At 42.1% G+C, this 25,045-nt stretch overlaps 1 protein-coding gene across 1 annotated transcript in view; it reads right to left on the reverse strand.

Moving 5' to 3' along the window:
- KIAA0319 (KIAA0319 ortholog) overlaps window positions 1-25,045 on the reverse strand; it is a 95,106-nt gene that overhangs the window by 11,573 nt on the left and 58,488 nt on the right. Inside the window, 14 exon segments of the mRNA XM_030928888.1 lie at window positions 926-1,068; window positions 5,129-5,288; window positions 5,973-6,111; window positions 8,484-8,612; window positions 8,614-8,636; window positions 10,653-10,725; window positions 10,727-10,802; window positions 11,778-11,910; window positions 14,470-14,593; window positions 18,654-18,882; window positions 20,391-20,523; window positions 22,071-22,163; window positions 23,152-23,239; window positions 24,477-24,574. Coding sequence (XP_030784748.1) covers window positions 926-1,068; window positions 5,129-5,288; window positions 5,973-6,111; window positions 8,484-8,612; window positions 8,614-8,636; window positions 10,653-10,725; window positions 10,727-10,802; window positions 11,778-11,910; window positions 14,470-14,593; window positions 18,654-18,882; window positions 20,391-20,523; window positions 22,071-22,163; window positions 23,152-23,239; window positions 24,477-24,574 — 1,641 coding nt within the window.

Here is a 25,045-nt window from a genome sequence, read left to right on the forward strand (position 1 = left end):
TTATTTTATTCTTTGTGCCTCTCTGGATATTCTAAATTTTGTACAATAAATAAATATTATTTTTGTAACTAGAAAAAAAAGGAGTTATTGGCTGGGCATGGTGGCTCATGCCTGTAATTCCAGCACTTTGGGAAGCTGAGGTGGGCGGATCACTTGAGGCCAGGAGTTTGAGACCAGCCTGGCCAACATGGCGAGACCCCATCTCTACTAAAAATACCAAAAAAAGAAAAAAGAAAAAAGGAGTTATTAAAAATTAAGTTACTCCATATTATAATTGAGAAAGTCAATTGTAGGCAGACATATATATATATATATATCTGAAACAAATTAAATTTGACTGCCCAAACATTATCATGTCCCTTGTAACTCTCATTTCCCTGGAGTCTACTGAAATAACTCCTTCAGCATAACAAGAGATTCATGTTACTCATGAAATGAAGACAGAAGCAATGGGACTATGAATCATTTAGGTGCCCTGGAAGGGGAAGCGAGTAAGGAGTTAAGAAAAGAGGTACACCTGGAGAAGGCATTTGTGAGCTGTCTTAAATTTTCAAGGAGCTACAGAACATTATCATCACAACCTAAGGCATGATGTCTTTCCACGCTGTCCAAGTGAAATAAACTATATAAACAGCTTTTGCAGCCAGTAACACTTATTTGCTTTTAACATTGTTCTTTCTGCCAATGGCCACTATCTTGTGAGCATAACCTTGACCCATAATTATTATTGCTCTCCATTTTTCTTCCAAGACCAAGAGTAGTTGGCAAATGTATGTTGCAGGAAACCCTACTGGAGAAATAAATGCAAAACAAATACCTGGATACTGAAGTGAAAATGTTCACATGTCACTCCTCTTCTGTGTTTGTCAAACTTATCCATGATTGGCAAGTCTGATTGTTTTAGAATATTCCATAGGGGACCTACCTGCTGTATCAACCCTCAAGACCTTGAAAAGCAAGAAGTCAGCCTTCTCCTTTGAGAGTCGCGTGTGCAGATTTCGGGCCACTTCAGCAGCTTTGAGAACCTTGAAAGGCGGCCCGCTCTGTACATAAAACACAATCACGGTGCTGCAGAGGAGACAATGAGAGAGGACAGCCACATGGTCAGACGGTGACTGACATGACACTGCCCACCACAGCATCTGACCTGTGCAACTGGGGAGGTAGATGGCCACAGTTCTGTGGCTTGCCAAGGACGGGGCATATCTGTGAGCCAAAGAATTGATCTGTTTCTATTCATAAAGCCTCTTCAGTCTCAACGTACAGCTGATCAAAGACAGACAGATCTTCAGATAAAAGGAGGAACGTGTAAATTATGTATCAGTTTTTGAAAATCCTAACCAAGTGGATCTGGAGAGCTATCAGGTTAGTGAACAAGAATGCATCTATGTGCTGGGATGTATGAAGTGTTACATCCCAAACTCCATGGGGATGGAAGCTCCTGTATGCAGGCCCCTTCTAGATTTTGCCCTATATACCTTTTCATCTGGCTGTTCATTTGTATCCTTTAATATATTCTTTGCAATAAATCCATAATAGTAAGTTAAAAAAAAGGGAGCAATATATATATATATATGTGCACAAAAAGACAAATATACACAAAATAACTTGCAGACATGTCTTTCTTTCCGCCTTTTTTGATTGAGATATAATTTACATATCATAAAATTCATCCTTCTAAAGTGTAAATTGAATGGCTTTTAGTATATTCACAAAGTTGCACAACCATCACCACTATCTAATTTCAAAACATCTTCATCACCCCAGAAAGACAATCCACACTCATTAGCACCTCCTCCCCACAGTCCCTGGCAACCACTAATCTGCTTTTGGTCTCTATGGATTTGCCTCTTCTGAACACTTCAGGTAGATGGAATCATACAATATGTGACCTTCTGTGTCTGGTTTCTTTCACTTAGCATCATGTTTTCAAAGTTCATCCACGTTGTAGCACACAGTCAATACTTCATTCCTTTTTATTGCCAAATGATATTCTGTTGTATGAATATATCATATTTTGTATCTACCCATCAGTTGGTGGACATTTGAGTTGCTTCCACATTTTGGCTATTATGAATTCATGCTATGAACATTCATATACAAGTTTCCATGTAGACACAAGTTTTTCATTTTTATTGAGTATACACCTAGGAGTGGAATTAATGGGTTATATGGTAGCTATATGCTTAGCATATTGAGGAACTGCCAAACTGTATTCCACTGTGGCTGTACCATTTTATATCCCCACCAGCAATGTATAAGCATTCCAGTTTCTCCACAGGCTCATCAACACTCGCTATGGTCTGTCTTGGATTCTAACCATCCTAGCAGGTATGAAGTGATATCTCAACGTGGTTTTGGCTAGCATTTCCCTGGTGGCTAATGGTGAGCACCTTATCATGTGCTTATTGTCCATCTGTACATCTTCTTTGGAGAAATAGCTACTCCAATCTGTATTCATCTCCTAGGGTTGCTGTAAAACATGTCCCACAAAGCGACTTAAAGCAACAGAAACCTCTTCTCACAGTTCTGGAGGCTAGAAGTCCAAAATCAAAGTGTTCTGTTAGCTCTGGTGCTGCCGGCAATCCTTGGTATTCCTTGGCTTGTGGAGGAATCACTCCAGTCCCTGCCTCAGTCATTACATGGTGTTCTTCCTGTGTGCCTCTCTCTGTGTCTCTTGTTCTTTTCTTAGAAGAACACCGGTCATATTGGTTTAAGAGCCCACCCTACTCCAGTATAACTTCTTAACTAATTATATTTGTAATGACCCTATTTCTAAGTAAGGTCACATTCATAGGTACCAGAGGTTACGGCTTGACTATATTTTGGTGGGGAGTAGGGGGTGGATATAATTCAACCCACAGCAAATATTTTATCATGAAAGGGTGTTGGATTTTGTCAAATGCTTTTTTTGTGCCTATTGAGATGATTCTGCAGTTTTGTCCTTTATCCTATTAATGTGGTTTATTATACATTTATTGATTTTTATATGTTGAACCACACTTGCATTCCTGGGATAAATCCCACTTGGTTATGGTCTATAAATCTTGTAATAAGTTGCTGGATTCAGTTTGATAGTATTTTGTTGTAGATTTTGGCTTCTATATTCACAAGAGATATTGGTCTGTAGTTCTCATTTCTTGTGATGTCTTTGTCTGATTTTAGTGTCAAGGTAAAACTGGTCTCACTGAATGAGTTGGGAAATGTTCACTCCTCTTCTATTTTTTGGAAGTTTGTGAAGGACTGTTAATTTTTTAAATATTTTGCAGAATTAACCAGTGAAGCCATCTGGTCTTGAGTTTTGTGGAAAGTTTTAACATTACTAATTCAATCTCTTTGTCATAGGTCTATTTAGATTTTTAAGTTCTTCTCAAGTGAGTTTTTATAATTTATGCCTGTTTAGGAATTTGTCCATTTCATCTAGGTTATCTAATTTGTTGACATACAATGATCCATAGTATTCTTTTATAATCCTTCCTCACCCACCTTTTTTCTTTTTGAGATGGAGTCTTGCTCTGTCACCTGGGCTGGAGTGCAATGGAGCGATCTCAGTTCACTGCAACCTATGCCTCCCAGGTTCAAGCAATTCTCCTGCCTCAGCCTCCTGAGTAGCTGGAATTACAGGCACCTGCCACCATGCCTGGCTATTTTTGTATTTTCAGTAGAGACAGCATTTCGCCATGTTGGCCAGGCTGGTCTTGAACTCCTGACCTCAAGTAATCTGCCCACCTCGGCCTCCCAAAGTGCTGTAGTGCTGGGATTACAGGTGTGAGCCATCGCGCCTGGCCGCCTAGCTAGTTTTTTGTGGAGATAGGGTTTTGCCATTGCCCAGATTGGTCTCGAACTCCTGGGTTCAAGCGATCTGCCTGCCTCGGCTTCCCAAAGTGTTGGGATTACAGGCGTGAGCCACTGCACCCAGCCGTTTTTATTTCTATAAAGTCCATAGTAATGTGCCTTATTTCATTCCTAATTTTAGTAATATGAGTCTTCTCTGTTTTTTCTTAGTCAATCTAGCTAAAGATTTATCAATTTTGCTGATCTGTCCAAGAAACAACTTTTGGTTTTGTTGATTTTCAGACATGTCTTTGAGTCAGTATTTGATATTTTCCAAGGGAAATATATGATCCATTTTAGGAAGAGTTCCTTAGAAAATAATTAGAACATGTTTTAATTTGGTATTTTTCTATTCTTCAGTTCTCTGAAAACTAACCAAAGTGGAGGAGCTGACAATAGCTAGGCAAATGCAGTTACTGTGAATGGTGGGTTTTCATTCCCATATTCTTTCTGTCCCTCCTCCTACCACACCCTGGGTTAGATAAGACTTAAAAATAAAACTCAGGCTTACATCTGTAATCCCAGCACTTAGGGAGGCCTAGACGGGCAAATCACTTGAGGCCAGGAGTTTGAGACCAGCCTGGCCAACATGCCAAAACCCTGCCTCTACTAAAAATACATAAATTAGCCAGGTGTTGTGCTGGGCACCTGTAGTCCCAGCTACTCAGGTGGCTGAAGCAGGAGAATCACTTGAATCTGAAAGGCGGAGGTTACAGTAAGCTGAAATTGTGCCACTGCTCTCCAGCCTGGGCAACAGAATGAGACCCTATCTCAAAAAATTAAAATTAAATTAAATAATACATAAATTAAATAAATAAAATTCAATTAAATACAAAAATTTCATAAAAAATAAAGGCCAGAGTTTCAGCCTCATATAGTCCCAGGAGATGGCAAATGGTAATCAGTGATCCTTTCACACTGAGAGAAGCCTCAGTTCCCATGAGCGTGGGGCAGGATGCAGCCCAGCTGTGACACATCCTCTTCACATGCCCCAGACCCCTTGCCCAGCTCTGAAGACACCAGAGCTAGCAACCATCTCCCTCGCTGTTCCCCAGCTCCTCCTTCACCCAGAACATTCCCAGTCAGCAAACATTTACTGAGAATTTTAGGAAGGACCTACCACGATGTTGGCCATACTACTGCCCTTTGAGAAAAAACGTATATGAATGGGATAAAAATGTGTGCAAAACTACAGAAGAAGCAGAGGAACTGCACAGTTTTCTACTGGACTGGGATGAGGTAAGAACTGGAATTTTGTAGGGCCAAGGCCCCGCCTTGTGTGTGCAGCTCCTACCTGAGATCCGAATGGGCCCGAATCTTCTGGACCTTAATGTCCGAGTCCAGCACGTTCAGCAACACAGCCAGCTGCCTCACAAGGGTGTCCTTCCGCTGCTCTGTCAGCTGCCCAACACCAACCTGCAGGGTCAGCTCCACCAGGCCACTCTTCCTAGGGTCTGGGGAAAGAGAAGATACAGGATTTGTACTTGGAGATTTGCACAGGCTTTAGAGTATAAGGAGCGAGGTTTCTACAAGAGCTCAGAATTACTCCTATGCCATTTCTACATTTGAGTTGTAGGACTCAGGGAAATTCTTCTAAACACCGTGGAGGCCACTATCTGGGAGTACTTTCCCTTGTTTTATCCCAGTTTGCTGTTTATAACTTTTTTTTCCAGATGATAATTGAGTGTACCTAATTAGCCTCTGGGCTACCTGAAAATTTCAGCCTCTTCCACACTTCCCCAGGACCAGAAAGAGAATTTTGCTTCCAAGTGCCACAGGCACTGCCCAGTTCAGTTTATGCTGGACTCATTACAGCCGTTTCACTGGAGCTGCCTCCCTCTGTGCCCTGGTATTGAGGCCCTTGTGTCTGCTTCACATTAGGTCTTTGTCTTCTGGCAGGAAAACAAAAGTGAAAAGAAAATCTAGTTGCCAGATAACATTCTCTTTTAAAGAGTGATGAGGCTGGATCTATTTGGGGATACACAACAAGGTATAAGAGACATCCTCAAAGTGAGTCCAGCCAAGAGCTGGAGCCAGCCACAGGAGGCCTCCCACACTAGTCACATCTGTCAGCCTAAAGACCCCAAAGGCTGACCAGCCAGAGCATGCATGGCCAGCTCCAGAGCCCAGGAACTCACCTGGCTGCACTTCCACAGTGGCAGTGTCCATGTCCGAGGCCCCCTGACTGTCGGTGACTCGCAAGTGGAAAGTGTACACCCCCTCCACCAGATTCGTAAGCTGCAGGGCCGCACTGTGGTCAGAGCCATCAATGACATCCTACGAAAGAAGACGGATCACAGGGCAGCTGTCAATCCTCAGGTCCCAATTTCTGGGCTTGTGTTGATCCTAAACCTCAGTGTCCCATCTTTTCAACACAGGCGTGACTTTAAGAGAGAAGCTGCAGGGGAATGAGGCTGGTGGGATAGCTAAAGACAGGAGAAATCCTCAGCATCTCTTCCCCAAAAAGTGCCAGGGGGCACATCCTCAAACAGTATTTCCTGGGCTGAGTTTACCAAGCACTTTCCAGGAATTACCAAATAATTAATTGTATCCAACAAAGGGAAAGACCATTTGAATTAGGGCAAGGACCCTGAGAACAAAGCACAGATTTTCTGGGTCTTATTTTCAAACATAGCTTTACAAAACTCTCATCTTGAATTCCCTCATAATGTATCACGTTCACCTCAAATAACCCAAGACCCTGTGTAGCATCCTCTGTTCTGTGTGCTTCTAAGCGCCAAAGAATTAGAGAAGAACCTCCCAGACTCCTGCTAATAGAAGGGGTGATAATGAATACGTGCTCTGAACAGAGACTCACTGTTACTACATTTAGAGGCGAACCCCCATCTAGTTGAATAGTGTTAATTCTAGAAGTGCTTAGAAAGTATAAAGCATTTTCAGTTCCTTCCCTGTGACCACTCCTTAGTACATCTCCAAGAGTAAATCTGCATCTCTCCAGTCCTTAGAAATGGCAGGAATGAAGATGTACATACATTTATGTCCTAAGAGGCAGAGTGATCTAATGGGGGTAAAATGCCTGCCAGGAGCTAAAAACCTAGATGTGGTTTGCAGACAGCTGCCCTCTTACCCTAGGTAAGAGGACGTCCACCTTATCCTCGGACACACACACCTTATCCTCATGGGGACACAAAGGGGCTAGTGCTTGGTGCTAAGGGGATGGGGCAAGACCAGGCAGTCAGGGCTTCCCAGAGAAGGGAGAGAGGAAAATAGATTGGGAGCCGCATGAGCAGGTGAGCAGAGGGCAGGAGGCAAACTGGAGCTGGGGTTGGGAGCAGGTAGGACGCTGAGTGATAAGACAGAAGAGGCCAGTAGGCATCATATAACACAGGGCCTCCCATGCCAGGCTAAGGGTTTGAGGCTTTCTCCACATATAATGGAAAGCCATGACTGAAATGCACGAGGGTCCGAGGATAAGGTAAAACCTAAAAACCTAGGTGTGTCTAGTTTGATTAGAAATGGATTAGTTAAGGCTGGGCGCGGTGGCTCACACCTGTAATTCCAGTACTTTGGGAGGCCGAGGCGGGCGGATCATGAGGTCAAGAGATCAAGACCATCCTGGCCAACATGGTGAAACCCCATCTCTACTAAAAATACAAAAATTAGCTGGATGGACATAGTGGCATGTGCCTGTAGTCCCAGCTACTCGGGAGGCTGAGGCAGGAGAATCGCCTGAACTTGGGTAGTGGAGGTTGCAGTAAGCTGAGATCGCACCACTGCACTACAGCCTGGCCGATAGAGTGAGACCCGGTCTCAAAAAAAAAAAAAAAAAAAGAAAAAAGAAACAAAAGAAAGAAAGAAAAATAAGTGGATTAGTTAACCTTGGCCAAGTCACTTCTTATCTCTGCATTTTGCCTTCTGCATCTATACCACATAAACAGCAATACCTGACTTATTGACTCATCTGGCAGAATATGAGGAACAGAAAAGAATCCACTTGGACCAAAATAGGAAGGATGGCAAAGCATCCTGCTTCCAGCAGGATGATTCCTGCTAGAAGACTTGACCTCAAAGTCCTTCCAAGCTATGGTTTCCTGCCCATCCAAAGTCTGTTCAGGAAAAAGTCGGAAAGGATTTCAGCTTTTGGTTAAATCTCAAAGCAACCTACTGCCTCCAGCCTTCAGAACATTCAAATGTAGAAGCATAAGCACCTTACAGGGAACACGGAAAGAGAGATGAGGTCATTATAGAGACACTGCCGTGGACTGAACTGTTTCCTTCCCAAATTCCTGTGTTGAAGCCCTAACCCCATATGACTGTATCTAGAAATAGGACCTATAAGGAAGTAGTTAAGGTTAATTGAGGTCATAAGGGTAGGCCCCTGATCCAATAGGATTAGTGTCCTTACAAGAAGAGACACAGAGTGCTCTCTATTCCCCTGCTATGGGAGGACAGGGTAAGAGGGCAGCTGTCTGCAAACCAGGAAGAAAGACCTTACTGGGAACTGAATTAGCCAGCAACTTGAACTTGTCTTCCCAGCCTCCTTAACAGAGACAAAATGAAGTTCTGTTGTTTAAGCCTCCTTATACTTATATCCCTAGAATATACTGTGGTATACTGTTTGCAGCCCAAGCTGACTAATGCAGATGTAATGATAAGTGGTCTAGAAGCAATTCTCTCTCAGTACTCACTCCAGCTGCTGGACTCTGGCCATCCCGGATCCACAGATAGGACACAATTCCTTGGTCGTCAGTAGACCTTGAACCATCCAAAGTAATGGAATTATTGGGAAGCACAAGAACATGTCTGCCACCAGCCCTGGGCTCTGGGAGGGCTATTATTTTCTAAGTCAAATATAGCAAAAATGAAAGCAAAGAGATTGATTTAAAACACTGGTGATAGAAAAAGTGTGTCATAAAACATCCACAACTCTTCCACCTTGCAGATACAGTATGTAGAATTAAAATATCCAAAAAGGCATTTTTTTTTCCCAAATGCATATAAGATACAGACTTCCTTAAAACTCCATTTGTACTCAGCTAGCTATAATTTGGGATGAAAAAGGTAAAGCAGGTGGCAAGCTATACATTGGGAATTTTTCTAATATTGTTATAATTTTTCTGCCCTTGAAAAAAAGGAACAATGATTTTACCAACATTGAGGGTGCTGAAAGTGGCAATATTTTGGTTTAAAATATATTCTGGGTCATTTTGTACTGGTCCACACTATCTGGCCAGAAATATTTCCACTTCAAGTACTACTGCCAAATCTTGACTCCCTAAAATTAAAAAAAAAAAAAAAAAAAAAAAAATAAAAAGACTTGAGTAAAAAGTAGGCTGGGTGCAGTGGCTCACACCTGTAATCCCAGCACTTTAGGAGGCCAGAGCAGGAGAATCGTTTGAGACCAGCCTGGGCAACATAACAAGTCTCCATCTCCATGAAACATTAAAATAATAACAACGATAATTAGGCCCTCACTTCTCTGACTAGGTGTTAAATATAAATGAGGTAATGGCCAGGCATGGTGGCTCATAACTGTAATCCCAACACTTGGAGAGGCTAAGGCAGGATGCGTGCTTGAAGCCAGAAGTTCAAGACCAGCCTGGGTAGCAAGACCTGTCTCCACACACAAAAAAATTAAAAATCAGCTGGGCATGGTGACGCACACCTATAGTTCCAGCTACTCAGGAAGCTGAGGTGAGAGAATCACTTGAGGTCAGGAGTTTGAGGCTGCAATGAGCTTTGATCACAGCACTGCACTCCAGTCTGAGCAACAGAGTGGGACCCTGTGTCTATTTTAAAAATTAAAAAATGAGGCAATGTAAAAGCCATTTCTGATGTAATAGCTTCAGAAAAGAGGGGCCAGGGAGCCTTAACAAGACTACAGTACAGTGGGGAGATCATAATAAGACACAACCTCAATTTGGAGATGAGGCTGCTGTGAGGCAAATCCTGCTTGTCCAGATGGGGCTCTGGGACCCAGCCTGATCCCTCCCAATTTTCCCTTAGAAACAAGTCAAGATGCCTGTTCAGATTATTCTCTCTACTTTAATGCATGGTTGAAAATCTCAACAATAAAATCTTTTTAAAAATGCAAATCTATATGACTTTGCTGTTAAAGTTGCTTCAGCCTCTCCCAGCTGCCCAGAGAATAAAGTCCAAACCCCTAGGCATAGCCCAGGTACATACAACCCTCCATGGCAGAGCCTGTGCCTCAGGCTGCAGCCACTGTCCCAGCGTCCCACACTCTTGCCATTCTACAATGCGTGAACCTTTCCATCCAGCCAGGCTCTTATACTCCTCTGCACTTCAACAAGTGGTAATCATCCCTTCACTAATTCATTCAATACCTCTGATTTGCCATGAGTCTAGCACTCTGCTATACTGAGGATACAGAGATGTCTGAAGCAAAGGCACTCAGGCAGTTCACAGTCAAATGGGAAGACAGACAAGGAGACAAGTACCTAAAATGGTATTGCACTAATCTAGACCACAGATTTCACATTAAGAAACGATATGGAGTTTGAATCTCTTTTCTTGAATTTCCAAGCAATAAAGAAAAAAAAAAGCATAATGGTGTCATTTGGACATGGGTCTTTCATTACTAGCAGTCACAGAAGAGTGAAGTCATTAGAAGATACGCTCCACAAACAAAAGGAAATGTCTCCTTGCAGAGGGCGACTGGGAAACAGCTAACATGAATAGAAGAAAGTTGGCTTTTTTTCCGCCAGGCAGGGTTTGACATCTGCTGTGAACAAATAAGCAAATACCAACATCTCTGAGCAGTCACGGCCTGGCTGAGCGTCCTGCAGACTCGAAAGCAGAGCAGGCCCAGCCCTGTCCACCTCAGACCCACTCACCCTTCTTCACAGCCACAGTGAGGGTGGACGTGCTGCTCAGTCCCTGCTGGTCTTTCACGGTCAAACGGAAGCAGGTAGGTCCCCACCTGAAGACCAGTCACAGTGGCTATTGCTTTGTCAATATTTTCCATCTCCACTGCACTGGGGCCTCTATAAAACATGGAAGCGGTTGACATAAGGGTGGGGCATGGGATTCTGAATATGACAGGTATGCGATTTGTGCTCTTATAAATGTTTTGTTCCAGCTATAATATATACCATTTAGAGAATTCTAAGAAAACTCCATTCATCTGTACTCTCTAGTTCAGTGTAAGAGTCATAAGCGAAAATCTATTTCAGGCAGAGTCTGCTGGAATACTGGGAAGAGAATATTTGTTCTCGACTTCTTTAAGTCAAGCTGCCAGTGAAATGATCTATCCTTGGAAAATGAGCCCTAGAAACGACTCCCATTTCTTCTTTGAATAAAATTAGGTGAAATCCTCATCTATCTTTAGGGAGAGCATGGAGGAAGAGGGAATGAGCCAGATAAGCCCTCTCCTAAGAGATAAATCACACTATAGTCATTAAGATCAGGGGCTTGTCAAAAATACCTCAGTTTGGGTCCAAGCTCTTTCTCTTACTATCTGGGCAACCTTAGTCTGTGTGGTCTCATTAGTGTCTACAAGCCTCAGTTTCTTCAACTTTAAATAAGAATAATATTCTTATTTATCTTGTATAAACTGATACAGGGTTCTATGAGACAGAGCATGTAAAGCTCAGAAAATCTCAGATGATATGGATTGCCTCTTACACTCTGCACTTCTGGTGTCTACAGTCACTGCAGGATGGGTTGAGTGTAGACAGGATCACACACAGGTTTCCCTGAACCTCTTCTGTCATGAACTCGCCTCACACCAAGACAGCCCTGTTCACTTGCCCTGAGCTCTACCTCCCTCTACTGTCAATGATATCCATCCACACTTGACATACTCTTCAATCAATAACACCCAGCCACTTCTAGAAACGTGCTTAAATCCCAACTCCTCAAAATGCACAAGCTGACTGTTTACTACAGATCCTCCAGAGAAGAGATAATATTAGCATTCAGCATGGGCATGAACCTAGCTCAGTGGTGAGACAGACTACCTGACGTGCTCCCAGTGGTAGAAGACAATGCCGTGGTCATCACTGCTGCTGCTCCCATCCAGGGTAGCACTTTCCACTGGGAAGATCAGCTCTTTATCAGGGCCGGCCACAGCCACTGGAGGTCTGTTATTTTCTGGAATTACAGAAACAGTGTGAAAAAGTATCATCTCTTTGCATTAAGTCTGCAATCCTGTGATTTCTTGATTTAAGTACATTACTCATCTTCAGACCAGGCAGCCAGTAGAGTATGCAGCATCCTTTGGAATCCTGGAGTGAAGCACTGCAGGCTCCTAGCTGATCCAGGAGTTGAACAGTCCAAGTTCAAGACTGCCATTACAGGCAGCCAAGAAACACTCTCTCTAACAGACACATCTTTGGTTTCTTTGGTTTAAAAGATCTTCAGTTGGCTGGGCGCAGTGGCTTACGCCTATAATCCTAGCACTTTGGGAGGCCGAGGCAGGCAGATCACAAGGTCAGGAGATCAAGACCATCCTGGCTAACACGGTGAAACTCCATCTCTACTAAAAATACAAAAAATTAGCTGGGCGTGGTGGTGGGCGCCTGTAGTCCCAGCTACTCGGGACGTTGAGACAGGAGAATGGTGTGAACCCGGGAGGTGGAGCTTGCAGTGAGCCAAGATCGCGCCACTGCACTCCAGCCTGGGTGACAGAGCAAGACTCCGTATCAAAAAAAAAAAAAATCTTCAGTCATAGGGTGAAAGAGAAGGAAAGGAAAGAAGGGTAGAAGGAGAGAGGGAAGAAGGGTGGGGGGAGGAAGGAAAGAGAGAGGAAGGAAAGAAGAAAGGGATGGAAGGGAGGGAGGAAGAGAGACGGGGGGAGGGGACATGACAGAGAGGGAGGGAGGGGACATCCATGTGAAGAGACCTGTTTTATCAGGTAGGGCTTACTTCCTTTTGTCTCTATAGCCTCATTGCTAACACAGTGCCTGGTAAACAGTAAATGTTCAAAATATTTTAAATTAAATGTTGAAAGAAAGTAAAACATATAAAGTATTGCTGATATTGGCCAGGCGTAGTAGCTCACATCTGTAATCCCAGCACTTTGGGAGGCCAACGCAGGTGGATCACTTGAGGCCAGGAGTTCGAGACCAGCCTGGCCAACATGGCGAAACTCTGTTTCCACTAAAAATCCAAAAATTAGCCAGGCATGGTGGCACACATCTGTAATCCCAGCTATTCAGGAGGCTGAGGCACTAGAATCATTTGAACCTGGGAGGCAGAGATTGCAGTGAGTCAAGATCATGCCACTGCACTCCAGCCTGGATGACAGCGTGAGACTCTGTCTCATGTAAAAAATAAATAAATAAATAAAATAAAATAAAATAAATAAAAAAAAGTATTGCTAATATTGATATAAATAGATAAAATATCTGTTAACAAAAAAAAAAAGGCCAGGTGTAGTGGCTCACACCTGTAATCTCAGCACTTTGGGAGGCCAAGGCTGAGAGGATTGCTTGAGCCCAGGAGTTTGAGACCAGCCTGGGCAACAGAGTGAGACCCAGTCTCACAAAAAAAAAAAAAAAAAAAGTCATATAGTCAAAAGCTGTAGCGGCCATTACCCAGTGTTTACACCACACCACAGCCCCCATGATCCTACTCACTACATAACAGGGGTTTCCCTTTGCCGTAGGATAGAGTACTTGGGTGACCATACATTTACAAAGCCCTTTAGGATGGAGTCCTGGGCTCTCTTGGGGTCATCTACTGTCATTCCAATCCCTGCCCACCCTCCCCACCACCTCCCATTCCCACATCCCTACCTCTTGTTCTCTCTCTCCAATCACAGCAATTCCTTTTAAATCTTTGAATGTACCAGACTCTCTTCCTTGGCCCTCATGCATACTGTTCCCTCTACCTAAGAACTCTTCCTCTTCCCCTTTGCTGCCCACCCCTCCCCTTCTTCACCGACTAACTGTGACTTGTGCTTCAATCCTGAGCTCACATACGAGCTCTTTGCAGATGCATCACACCCAGGTCAGTGCTCTTTCTTTTGAGTCCTGTAGCACCCTGTAGTTATTTTAGTAAAGCACCAATCACAGAGTTTTATGTGAACTTCTCCATAAGCCCTACAAGGGCAGAGATCAAGTCTATCTTGTTTAATTCCACATCCCAGAGTCTAACAATTAGCACTTTTTATGTATTAGTGGCATAAATAAATAAGTTGTCTATAGGTTGAGTATAATCTTATTGCCAGGAACTGGATAGAGGTTCTGGGACTAACAAGCCTCTTCTAGAAAAGTTCTAAGGCAAAGGCCATTATCAAACAATGGTATAACAACCTTTAAGGTTATTTAACTCAGGAGGTAGGCAGAGCCCTGGGTTTTCATGAAACTATTAATGAACAGTGACACTGAACTGGAACATGTTCCCCAATCTCTGGCTACATCTGAGTGTCAAGTCACACATAAGAACCAGCCCCTTCAAGATCATCTGGAGTTCTCTAGAGCAAATCGGAACCCACAAGCAGTGCTATGAATGGCTCCCATTTCATCCTTCATGCCATAGTTTACAGACAGCCAAGGCAAGATTTAGAACAGCAAAATGAAATTAGTTTTATATGGAGCTTTGGCACCCACAAGCCGATACCACCAATGTGGCATCTCCAAACCCCAGAAGCCCAGCTATCATTTCTGCTTTACTCTCGGAGGCCAAATCTCTTTCTCCTCCACCTACCAGGCTGGACGATCACAGTCACCACAGCAGTGGACTGTTGCTGTGAAGAATCTGTCACCTTCAGCTGAAATGTATAATCTCCTTCCTGCATTGCAGATAAATGAAGGTATGGTGTCTGCACGCCCTAAGTAATAGCAAATACAAAAATAAAAACAAAACAAAAAGAAAGTAAAGAAGCACAAGTAAATAGTATGACAGAATGAAAAACTAACAATTTTACTTAATACAGAGATCTTGCTCAAAAAGAAATGTGTTTGGTCAGGCACGGTGGTTCACATCTGTAATCCCAGCACTTTAGAAGGCCAAGGCAGGCGGATCAACTGAGGTCAAGAGTTCGAGGCCAGCCTGGTCAACATGGTGGAACCCTGTCTCTACTAAAAATATGTTTTAAAAATCAGCCGGGCATGATGGCGGGCACCTGTAATCCCAGCTACTTAAGAGGCTGAGGCACGAGAATCGCTTGGAACCTGGGAGAGGGAAGTTGCAGTGGGCTAAGATTACACCACTGCACTGCAGCCTGGGTGACAGAAAAAAGAAAAAAAATATGTTGGTCCCCAGGAAAGTGTGACCTAAACTCTACTGTGCATCCCCATACACTATTGAAGGAGTGTAAACTAGTATAGCCTTTTTGGAAGCCAATCTGAAAACAGCTTTTAAAATATTAAATAAGCACATACTACAACCCAGTAATTCGACTTATTAGTATCTACACCAGAGAAATGCACAAGGAGACTTGTCCATGGATGTTGACTGAAGCACAGTCTATCACAGCAAAACATGGAAACAATCTACACATCCATCAACAGGAGGATGGTCAAACACACTACGATATACTATGGAATACTAGTTTAAAAGAAAGAAGTTTAAAATCATGAGGCAGGTTTATAAATACTAAAACGGAAAATGTCAAAGATATATTAAGCAAAAAAAAAAGAAAAAAAGAAAGTTGGGTCGCATTCAAAAGCAAACAGTAAAAAATTGTTTATAGAAATCCACACAGTAAAGAAACTTGTGGAACAATGCATACAATGTGAAAGGTATTGCTACGTGTACATACATACACACACTTATACAGACACATGGAAAAGATTCTGGAAGTATACACATTAAACTGATAAAAATAATTATTTCCAGTAAGGACACTTGGATGGCAGTGGTGATCAATTTATTTGAACTTATTTTAGTAGAATTTATTTGAGCTTTTTTTTTTTTTTCCACAAGAGGCAATTCATGTATTACTTTTGTAATCAAAAATAATTTTTTGGCCGGGTGCAGTGGCTCATGCCTGTAATCCCAGCACTTTGGGAGGCTGTGGCGGGTGGATCATGAAGTCAGGAGTTCAAGACAAGCCTGGCCAAAATGGTGAAACCCCAGTCTCTACTAAAAATACAAAAATTAGCTGGGCATGGTGGCAGGCACCTGTAATCCCAGCTACTCAGGAGGCTGAGGCAGAGGAATCACTTGAGCTTGGGGGGCGGAGGTTGCAGTGAGCCAAGATCGCGCCACTGCACTCCAGCCTGGACCACAGAGTGAGACTCCATCTCAAAAAAGAAAAAAATAAGTAATAATAATAATAATTTTTTGCTGGGTGTGGTGGCTCATGCCTGTGATCCTAGCACTTAGGGAGGCCAAGGCGAAAGGATTGCTTAAGCCCAGGAGTTCAAGATCAGCCTGGGTAACAGGGTAAAACCCCATTTTCACAAAAAAATACAAAAATTAGCCAGGTGTGGTGGTGTGTGCCTGTGGTCCTAGCTACTCGGGGAAGATTAAGGCTATGGTGGGCTATAGTCACATCACTGCACTCCAGCCTGGGGGACAGAGTGAGATCCTGTTTCAAAATAAATAAATAATATAATTTTGTAAAACTCTAAGTCAACCCAAGTTTTTACAAGTCATTTTTTCAACTGAGTATGCAATAGCTATACTTAGTGACCCCAGGTTAATACCCTTTCTTTTTTGTTGTTGGTAATAGTTTCAATTATTGCTTATGTTTGAAGTGCATGGCATCATGAAAAGGATTTTTTTTTTTTTTTTTTTTTTTTTTTTTTTTTTTTTTTTGAGATGGAGTCTTGCTCTGTCGCCCAGGCTGGAGTGCAGTGGCCGGATCTCAGCTCACTGCAAGCTCCGCCTCCCGGGTTCCCGCCATTCTCCTGCCTCAGCCTCCCGAGTAGCTGGGACTACAGGCGCCACCACCTCGCCCGGCTAGTTTTTTGTATTTTTTAGTAGAGACGGGGTTTCACCGTGTTAGCCAGGATGGTCTCGATCTCCTGACCTCATGATCCGCCCGTCTCGGCCTCCCAAAGTGCTGGGATTACAGGCTTGAGCCACCGCGCCTGGCCGAAAAGGATTTTTAAGTCTTATTACAATTTATTTACTTTTATAGATCCCAAGATTGTCTAAAGATAAATGTATCTGTGTGCATTTTTTAAGGTTTAAATGGAAAATTTGAAAAGAAAGTTGATACAAGATCAATTGGGTTACCAGGGGAACTTCTGAAATTTGAAATGCATACTTCTAAGAACTTTTGAAAAAAAAAAATACTTTTCCCTACTTTGACTAAATAAGGCAAAGCACCTTTCTCTGAAAAGTTCAACAGGGAAAATATAATTTCCCAGGAGTTGCCTCTAAATTGATCAGGTACGTGAATGCTTCTGCACACAACGTAAGGGAATGTTGTGGTAAATGGGAACTGAGCAGACTACTGTGTGTCACCGATGCTCCCAAGGCAGCCACATGTTTCAGGCAATTGCAAAGGTTTCACTTCCTTCACCAGTAAGAACACAGCCTCAGCAGGCTGCTTGGTACAATTTTCAGACAAATATAAAAGGGTCTGATTCACAGACCTCATCTTTGTGATTGCTCCAGTTAATACTCCTTTGGACATCTTAATCAATCAAGCATAAGGCAATAAGGTTGCCACGATGGATATCATTTGGGGAAAGAAGAGAGAGAGTGTCTGGCAACTGGGCTGGTGTGTAGGGGCAAGGCTCACAGTGTGGCCCAGCCCTCAGAAACTTTGGATACATGTCCAGTATGCATGGAAGAATTTTGGAGTATTAGTTTTGGATGCATAATTCCTAATAATTAAGTAAAAGAAAATTAGGAAGATTTTTTTAACGGTGAAAATACAAAATATCCCACCCTCATGTTTTGTATGCAACCCACCTCTGAATCAGAATTCTTAACCCAACAGAACATAGCACTTACTACAACCCCTAGGTAGAGATGGACACCACCAAGAGGGTTCTCCAAGGATATCCAGACAACTCATGGCTCTTTCAAGTTCCATAAATCTACCCAGTCACTTTTAACTCCTCATAATTGCAAAGCATGTCCCAGGAACACCGGAAAGTAAAGCAGGTAAGTTTCCATGGAATGTCTGATTTTATCTTAAATACTAATTAGAAATGTATCTTGGACTGGTGAGGCAAAATTTGAAGGAGAAAAGGAAGATGGAAATATAAGGTCCTATCTTTCTTTTTTTTCATGAAACTTTCAAAAAAATAACATAACTTCAAAAACACTAAGCTGGTTAGCAACAAAAACAAAGAGCTTTGCCAATCACAAAAAGAAGAATAAGCAAACACGTCTCTACTAAAAATATTTTTAAAAAATCAGCCAGGCATGATGGTGAAGTTTCCATGGAAACTACACACACAAAAGAAGTTTCAAGATTATTATGTTGTTAGACAAACATACTTAAAAGATTTGAACAAATCAAAAGGTAGATACAGACAAGACCCTAAAAAGCGACCAGTGGATGTAGACAAGATAACATGGAGTTTCTATAAACAGGAGAAACAGAATAACAAAACAAATTCTGATAATGAGGTTTAGATTAGATTATTTCTAAGTTTTCTCCCAAATGAAAAAACTTCTCTAACAGATGTGAGACTTTTCCCAAACTGATCTCAAGATCTAATTTTCAACACAGAGCCAATTGGTTGCTGTCCTGTGCTTATCTAAGTGGGAGAGGGGAAGGCATGTAAACTTGGAAGATTTGTGAGCTTAGGTCCTTTTCCAATAGTTGTAATATATCAGGTAACTTTACAAAATAAATTATCTAAATTGAACTGCCTACCCCAACCAATAGCAGATAGATAGGTAGGTAGGTAGGTAGGTAGATAGACAGACAGACAGACAGACAGACAGACAAAAGTCTGAAGGCAGGACGGAGAACTTGCCTCCATGGCCACATGTTTGCCCTCACTCCCAGGACCCAGGGACCACTCATAGAGGACAATCTGGTGATCGTCACTGCTCTGGTTTCCATTCAAAGTTATGGAGTTTTGGGGCAAAGTTATGGTGTGATTTGGTCCAGCATTAGCAACTGGTGGGTAGTCCACAGCATTGTTGACTATTAGGGCTGCAGTTGTAGAGTTAGTGGCTCCGTCCGAGTCTCTAACAGTCAACCTACAAAAAGGAGAAGAAACCATAGTTGGAAGAATATGCCAGGCTGGGCGCAGTGGCTCACGCCGGTAATCCCAACACTGTGGGAAGCTGAGGTGGGAGGATTGTTTACGCCCAGGAGTTCTGAGACCAGCTGGGCCATAGAGTGAGACTCGGTCTCTATTTAACAACAACAACAACAAAATTAGCGGGTATGTGCATGCATACCTGTAGTTCTAGCTACTTCGGAGGCTGAGGTGGGAGGATCACTTGAGCCCGGGAGGTCAAGGCTGCAGTGAGCCGATATTGCTCCACTGCGCTGCAGCTCAGGCAGCACAGCAACAGACCGTCTCAAAAAACAACCAAAAAAAAAAGCAGACAAAAAAATAATATGCCAAATCTCAAGGTAAACTTAGGTTAATTTAGTCTGCTCATGGAACAGTTCTCAGAAGAACTCAGAACAGTTAAAAATAGAAATTTAAGAATGAAGCAAAGATAAACACAGACTTGATATTTTTGTTTGATTTTGTTACTGTTGATTATTTTGGTTTTAGTTCATAACATATTGATGTCAGAGTTTCACCTTCATGGATTTCTGATTAGCTTTTGAGATGCTGGGTGAAGAAACCATCCTCACCCAACATAGATGCCACTCTCTAATAACGGAGACTAAAAATGGATCAGGTTTAAGTTCTGCCTTCAGGTTCAGCATGCAGAGACAGCAAATCACTCCTGAATTTTCAGCTACAAAGCTTTTTAATTTTTAATCCTTTTCTAGAGGACTTATAATTATGTTTTCAGGTTACTCCTTGCAAAGCGGTGTTAGGATTAAGCACTTTCAAATGTGAACCAGTGCTCAACCTCTGTAAACAAAAAAGAGAAGTGCATTAACCTTCCTGCACTAAACTGATTCCTAATGTGGTCCTGAGGACAGTGAATTCACAAATGGGTCACTTCATCCTTCTACGTTAAAGATGGTGGTGGGAGCAGTGATGAGTGCTAAATAATATCATATGACAATGAAGCTGTGGCAAGAACACAGGCCTTCCTTGCAGGGAAAGCACATGTAGGTGGCACCTGTGCATTCTGAGCTTCCTTCCACACTATCCCTCATACTCCACACAACCAAGAGCCAACTTCCACTTCTGGCTCAGACAGCAAACCAAACACCTAAAGTCCTTCCTTCTCAACCAGGCTGAGTCAGGACCCTTTCTGGGCCCGTTAGGAAATTTCTTCCTGGGTTAGCAGCAGTAACCTGTTCCAATCAGATGGTAAAGCGCAATTAAATACAAATGAATTAAATGAGTCTCATAAAGTACCTTTCACTATATATAAATTTCACTCCAATGAATAAATAAAGTTCATATTAATTGATGAGGATATGAGTCTCCAGTGGCATCAAACCAAAACCCCCATGAAAGCCAAATCTCTTTTGATCAAAATAAGAAGTGCAGTGTTTTGTGTGCATTAATTTAAAGAAACAGTAAAAATGTAAGTAGCAGGCAGCACAATAAAGGCAGGGACCCACTTGCCTGAAACTATAGTTACCAGGATCAAGGTTAGACAAGCGTAAGATGGGAGAGTCAACTGAAGTCTTCTCTTCTATGAAGGGCCCGTTAATTTCTTCCCAGTGATAACTCACTATTTCAGTATCATCTGTACTTTCTAAAAGATTAAGAAATAGAGACAAGAATGAAATACAAGAAGAGGAAGACATAAGTTTTATACTTTAATTACTGCATATTTAAATTCATTTTTATATGAAATTATGTACTTGCCTAGATCTCAACGGATATATATTGTATTAGAAGGAGGTTCTTTCCTACTCCTGAAATTATATCACTATTTTTCTCCTGGATTTCCACCAGATTTGACTGAGGCTGTTCCCACTCAGTTGAATATTTAAGAAGCACAGTGACAGAGACTTTTGCTTTTATAAAACAGGAGTCAACAAAATGCAGCACATGGAAATGCTACTTCTGCTCACCTCAGCTACAGCACCTGAGCTCCTACTGATCATTTTAAACAGGCACCTGAGCTGACAGGTTCAAAGAGACTTGAGATGCTTTTCTATAACTTACAAAACATCTTTTACTACCTTAATTATTAAGGGGTAAATCCAGAGAAAGGTCACATCCTTACATGAACATTTTCCATTTCTACTTTAAAAGAGAACAAAATGTGCCATGCAGATTTACAGAAATTCAGACCTGGAAAGGGGCTAGTTTCATCTAATTCATTTAAGGAAAGAACAAGTTCATGTGACAGATTAATAATCACAAACAGTTGCCTGTAAATAAGCCACACTGAATTAGAGGAATCAAAATGTGACCTATTTGCTCATGTAAATATTTCCATTTAAAATATGCTTTATTTTCATGTTGCTAAGATGGAAATGTGGACTATTTTTGAATAGACGCAAATGGTCATGTCAATGTGATCTCTGTAAATTTGCAGGCTTGCAAGATAGAGCAGCTTTAATGGCTAACAAGTATTCTTCTCCTAACAACCAAGGCAACCGTTCTTCACTCTCTAAAGGATTTGGTATTAGCTTTGTGATTAAATGTACATAAAATGCAATTACCTGGTACACTGATAAGGTTGAACCTAGTCAAACACTGGGATGTTTTCAACCAATTCTTATTTACATGGACAACTGTAGTTACACAGGGGTCCCTTCCACATATACTCCAATAGAAGAAATGATCTCTGAACAAATTTACAAAACCATCACGCTCCCTCACTGAAGATACCCCTTCTAAGAGTTCTTAAAAGCGATTTTCCCATCTGGTGGGGGGCACCTCCCCTCCCGAGTCAGGTCACGGGAGCTCCTCTCTGGCATCTAATTAATTCTTTTAAAATAATCTTCTAAAATAAGTTATATATATAAAGATATATACATATATGAAGTGATTTTCCAACTACCCTCCATACATACCACACCAGAAGGAGATTCTTCAATAATTGCTATAATTTCCTATCAAACAGCCAGGCTCTAAAGAACTTTCTAATAGAACAGACAAAAGGTGAAGGGAAAATAAGCACAGGATAGAGGAGCTAAAGGAACTAAAGAAGACATAAAACTAAAGAAGGAGGTGATTGTTTATCAAAGTAACAGCCCATAAGTCCTCCCAGCTTTGATGCAGAGCACCCATTACATTTCGTAGCATGTAGAGAAAAAAGAAATCCCTAAACTATCACAGGATACACACGGCTGCCATCAATGAGGGCTGATGTCAAAGGTAAAGTGAGCTCTTGCAGTTGGGGAGAAACAACGGCTACAGGTGGCAGGTTGGCTCTTCTGGCTGTAACAGAGAAAAAAGGACAGTGACTGAGCCCGTGTTGGGTATGCATATGTCATTACCCACATAAAATCATCTACTTTAAAAAATTGACTATTAAATGTCCTGTCAAGAAGGTGTTTATCCGACAGGCCTCAGCTATAGAAATCACTTTTTAAAGTCTGGAGTCTCTCTGAATTTCAGGAGCTTGTCTGTACATTTACACTTTTGCATGTAAGCCCAGGGTCAGTGAAGATGTACAATAATAACCAAGGGGCTCATCACAGAGTGTGAGCAGTAATTACAGAGCAGGAGCAAGGGATTACAGTTCCAGGTCCTGCGATTGACTGGATCTTATATCTCTGACTGAAGGCAACTCGACCCCAACCATGCTTTAGCTGTAATAATAACCAGGCAGAATATGCAAAAGATAGAGCCATCAGGCCCTCAGGGTGGGCTGAAGTTGGTGCAGGGGAGGTTCACCTTGATTGGGTAGGTTGTGCCCTCAGCACAGGTGAGGGGGTGGTGGGGACTGAAAGCCAGCCCATGTTCTACGCAACAAGCCAGGGCTGTGCCCACCCAGCCCAAGAACCACCTGTTTCTAATTGACACGAATACACTGATCAATGGGCACACATTTTCCCCTGACCTCTTGGTTGCTCAGTTGAGTGTATTTAATATGCCCCTGCTCCGAAGGTGCTGAATCATGGAGAGTGGAGGTAGAAGTTAGAGAGGATGGCGTAAATGTCAGATAGAGAGGGCTAAGGTAGATTCGCCACCATTCAAGAGCAGCCAGCAATAACCTTGTCAAGCAAGTACTAAGTGATATACGAAAGGTAGAAAAAAAACAAAACAAAACATAATCTTTGCATATTTTCTCTACAATGGAGCCTAATTCAAAATAGGTTTTCTCTCTCTAGATAGACAGGTAGATAAATATAGATATAGTCATCCAGGCACCAAAAATTGAGATAAATGTGCACAACAGGAGGACATTCTCTTACAGACTTACCAGGCTTAACAGTGACATTGACAAATCCTTCTCCAAAGGCATTTTCACTAGAAACAGTGACTTTGAAGACATAAAGTCCGATGGACAACTGTAACATAAAGAAAAGTTATACAATTCAACATGCAAGATATGATGGGCCCACTACCTAGAAAAAGCTAAAATGTCCCAGAAGCCACACTCGTAAAGTCAGCATAGAGAAGAGGCTCAGGAGAGAGTCTCATTTGGATCTGCCAAGAGGCTGCCACATGTTTGAAGCCTGAATTCTGGAACACTAAGGATCACCTACACAGGCCTTCAGCTTCGCTACAGAGGGCTTCACAGAGGCCTAGGTGAGATGGACCAGCGGAGGGCAGCAGTTCTCAAACGTGTGTATGGAATCTTGCATTTTTACCACCTAGCTCTAGTGCGTTGGTTGCCGGTGGTCTGGATGCCACACTTTGAGAAACCGAGCTCCATGACATGAGGGTGATGCAAGTCTGTGTTGTACCATTAGCTGTGTGGTGTCAGGAGATGAAGTCAACATAATCATCTGGTAGGAAACTAGACCTCTAGTTGCTAAGTCGGTTTATATATCCTCCTAGGCCAGAAAGAGGGCATGTTTCTTGTGAGTGCTTGTATCATAGAGCAATATGTGATAGGGCAATTTGTGACCTGGAATGGAATTATTTGCAACTCTAGAGATGTGCTGGATTGAGAACCAGAGATAAGTAAAAATGTCCTTAACACTGCAAGGAGAGCAAGAGTTAGATCCGGTTTTTTACCTCAATGCAATGCTTGTGGGACAACCAGGCTCTTTTCCCCAAACTGAGATATACCAAGTAGCCCAAATAAAGAAAAGCCATCCAAAGCCTCTTAACCATCTGCCTGCCTACTTGCATGGCTGAAACTTCATTCGTTCATATCCTTCTTTTGATCTTACCATAAGAAAGATGTTTGCAGCTAGGCGTGGTGGCTCACGCCTGTAATCCCAACACTTTGGGAGGCCAAGGAGAGCAGATCACTTGAGGTCAGGAATTCAAAACCAGCCTGGCCAACATGGTGAAACCCCACCTCTACTAAAAATACAAACAAATTAGCCAGGCATGGTGACACACACCTGTAATCCCAGCTACTCGGGAGGCTGAGGCAGGAGAATCACTTGAACCCAGGAGGCAGAGGTTGCAGTGAGTTGTAATTGTGCTACTGCACTCCAGCCTGGGCAACAGAGCAAGACTCTGTCTCCAAAAAAAAAGAAAGATGTTTGGGTTCAGTAGCTAAGAAGGTATTAACTGAGTTCTATGCCATTATGCTGTGCTGTCAGACACAGCCAGTCTCCAGTTACTTACTTGAGAGAGATTAAGAGTTTGCATGTGTCCTTGTTTTATTTCACCTTGGTAGTCTATGGGGTGGTTTATTAAACTCCATTCATAGTTGTAGGTTGTTTCTGAGAGCAAAAAATAAATATGAGTTGTTATAAATTCTGAGAGGTCACTAGATAACCTGGGCAGAGGGAAGATGACAGTCTTTAAACCACCAGTGCAGATTACCTTAGATACACTCAACTCAGCTTTCTTTTTTTTTTAATTTATATATATATATTTGAGTTTATTTGTTTTTATCCCCTCGCTCTTGCTATCATCTTATGAACTTGACTTTCAACTAACAGCCAAGTAAAGAATAACACGTATCTTCTTAATGTAACATTTCTTTTTTGTTGTAAAAACACACAACTTACAAGAAATTTTTAAAATGTATAAAGTTAAAAAAACAAAACCTCCCTAATTTAACCGTTAGTATTTGATGAGTTTTTTTCTAGGGGGCTGCATCTGACTATCCACATCAGTTTTAACATAGTATAATCCACTGTGCTTTTCTCTTTTTAACAAAAGGCAAGGACATTTCAATTCATTTGATC

This window comes from Rhinopithecus roxellana, chromosome 4 (genome assembly GCF_007565055.1).
Source record: "Rhinopithecus roxellana isolate Shanxi Qingling chromosome 4, ASM756505v1, whole genome shotgun sequence".
Classification (NCBI taxonomy): Eukaryota; Metazoa; Chordata; class Mammalia; order Primates; family Cercopithecidae; genus Rhinopithecus; species Rhinopithecus roxellana.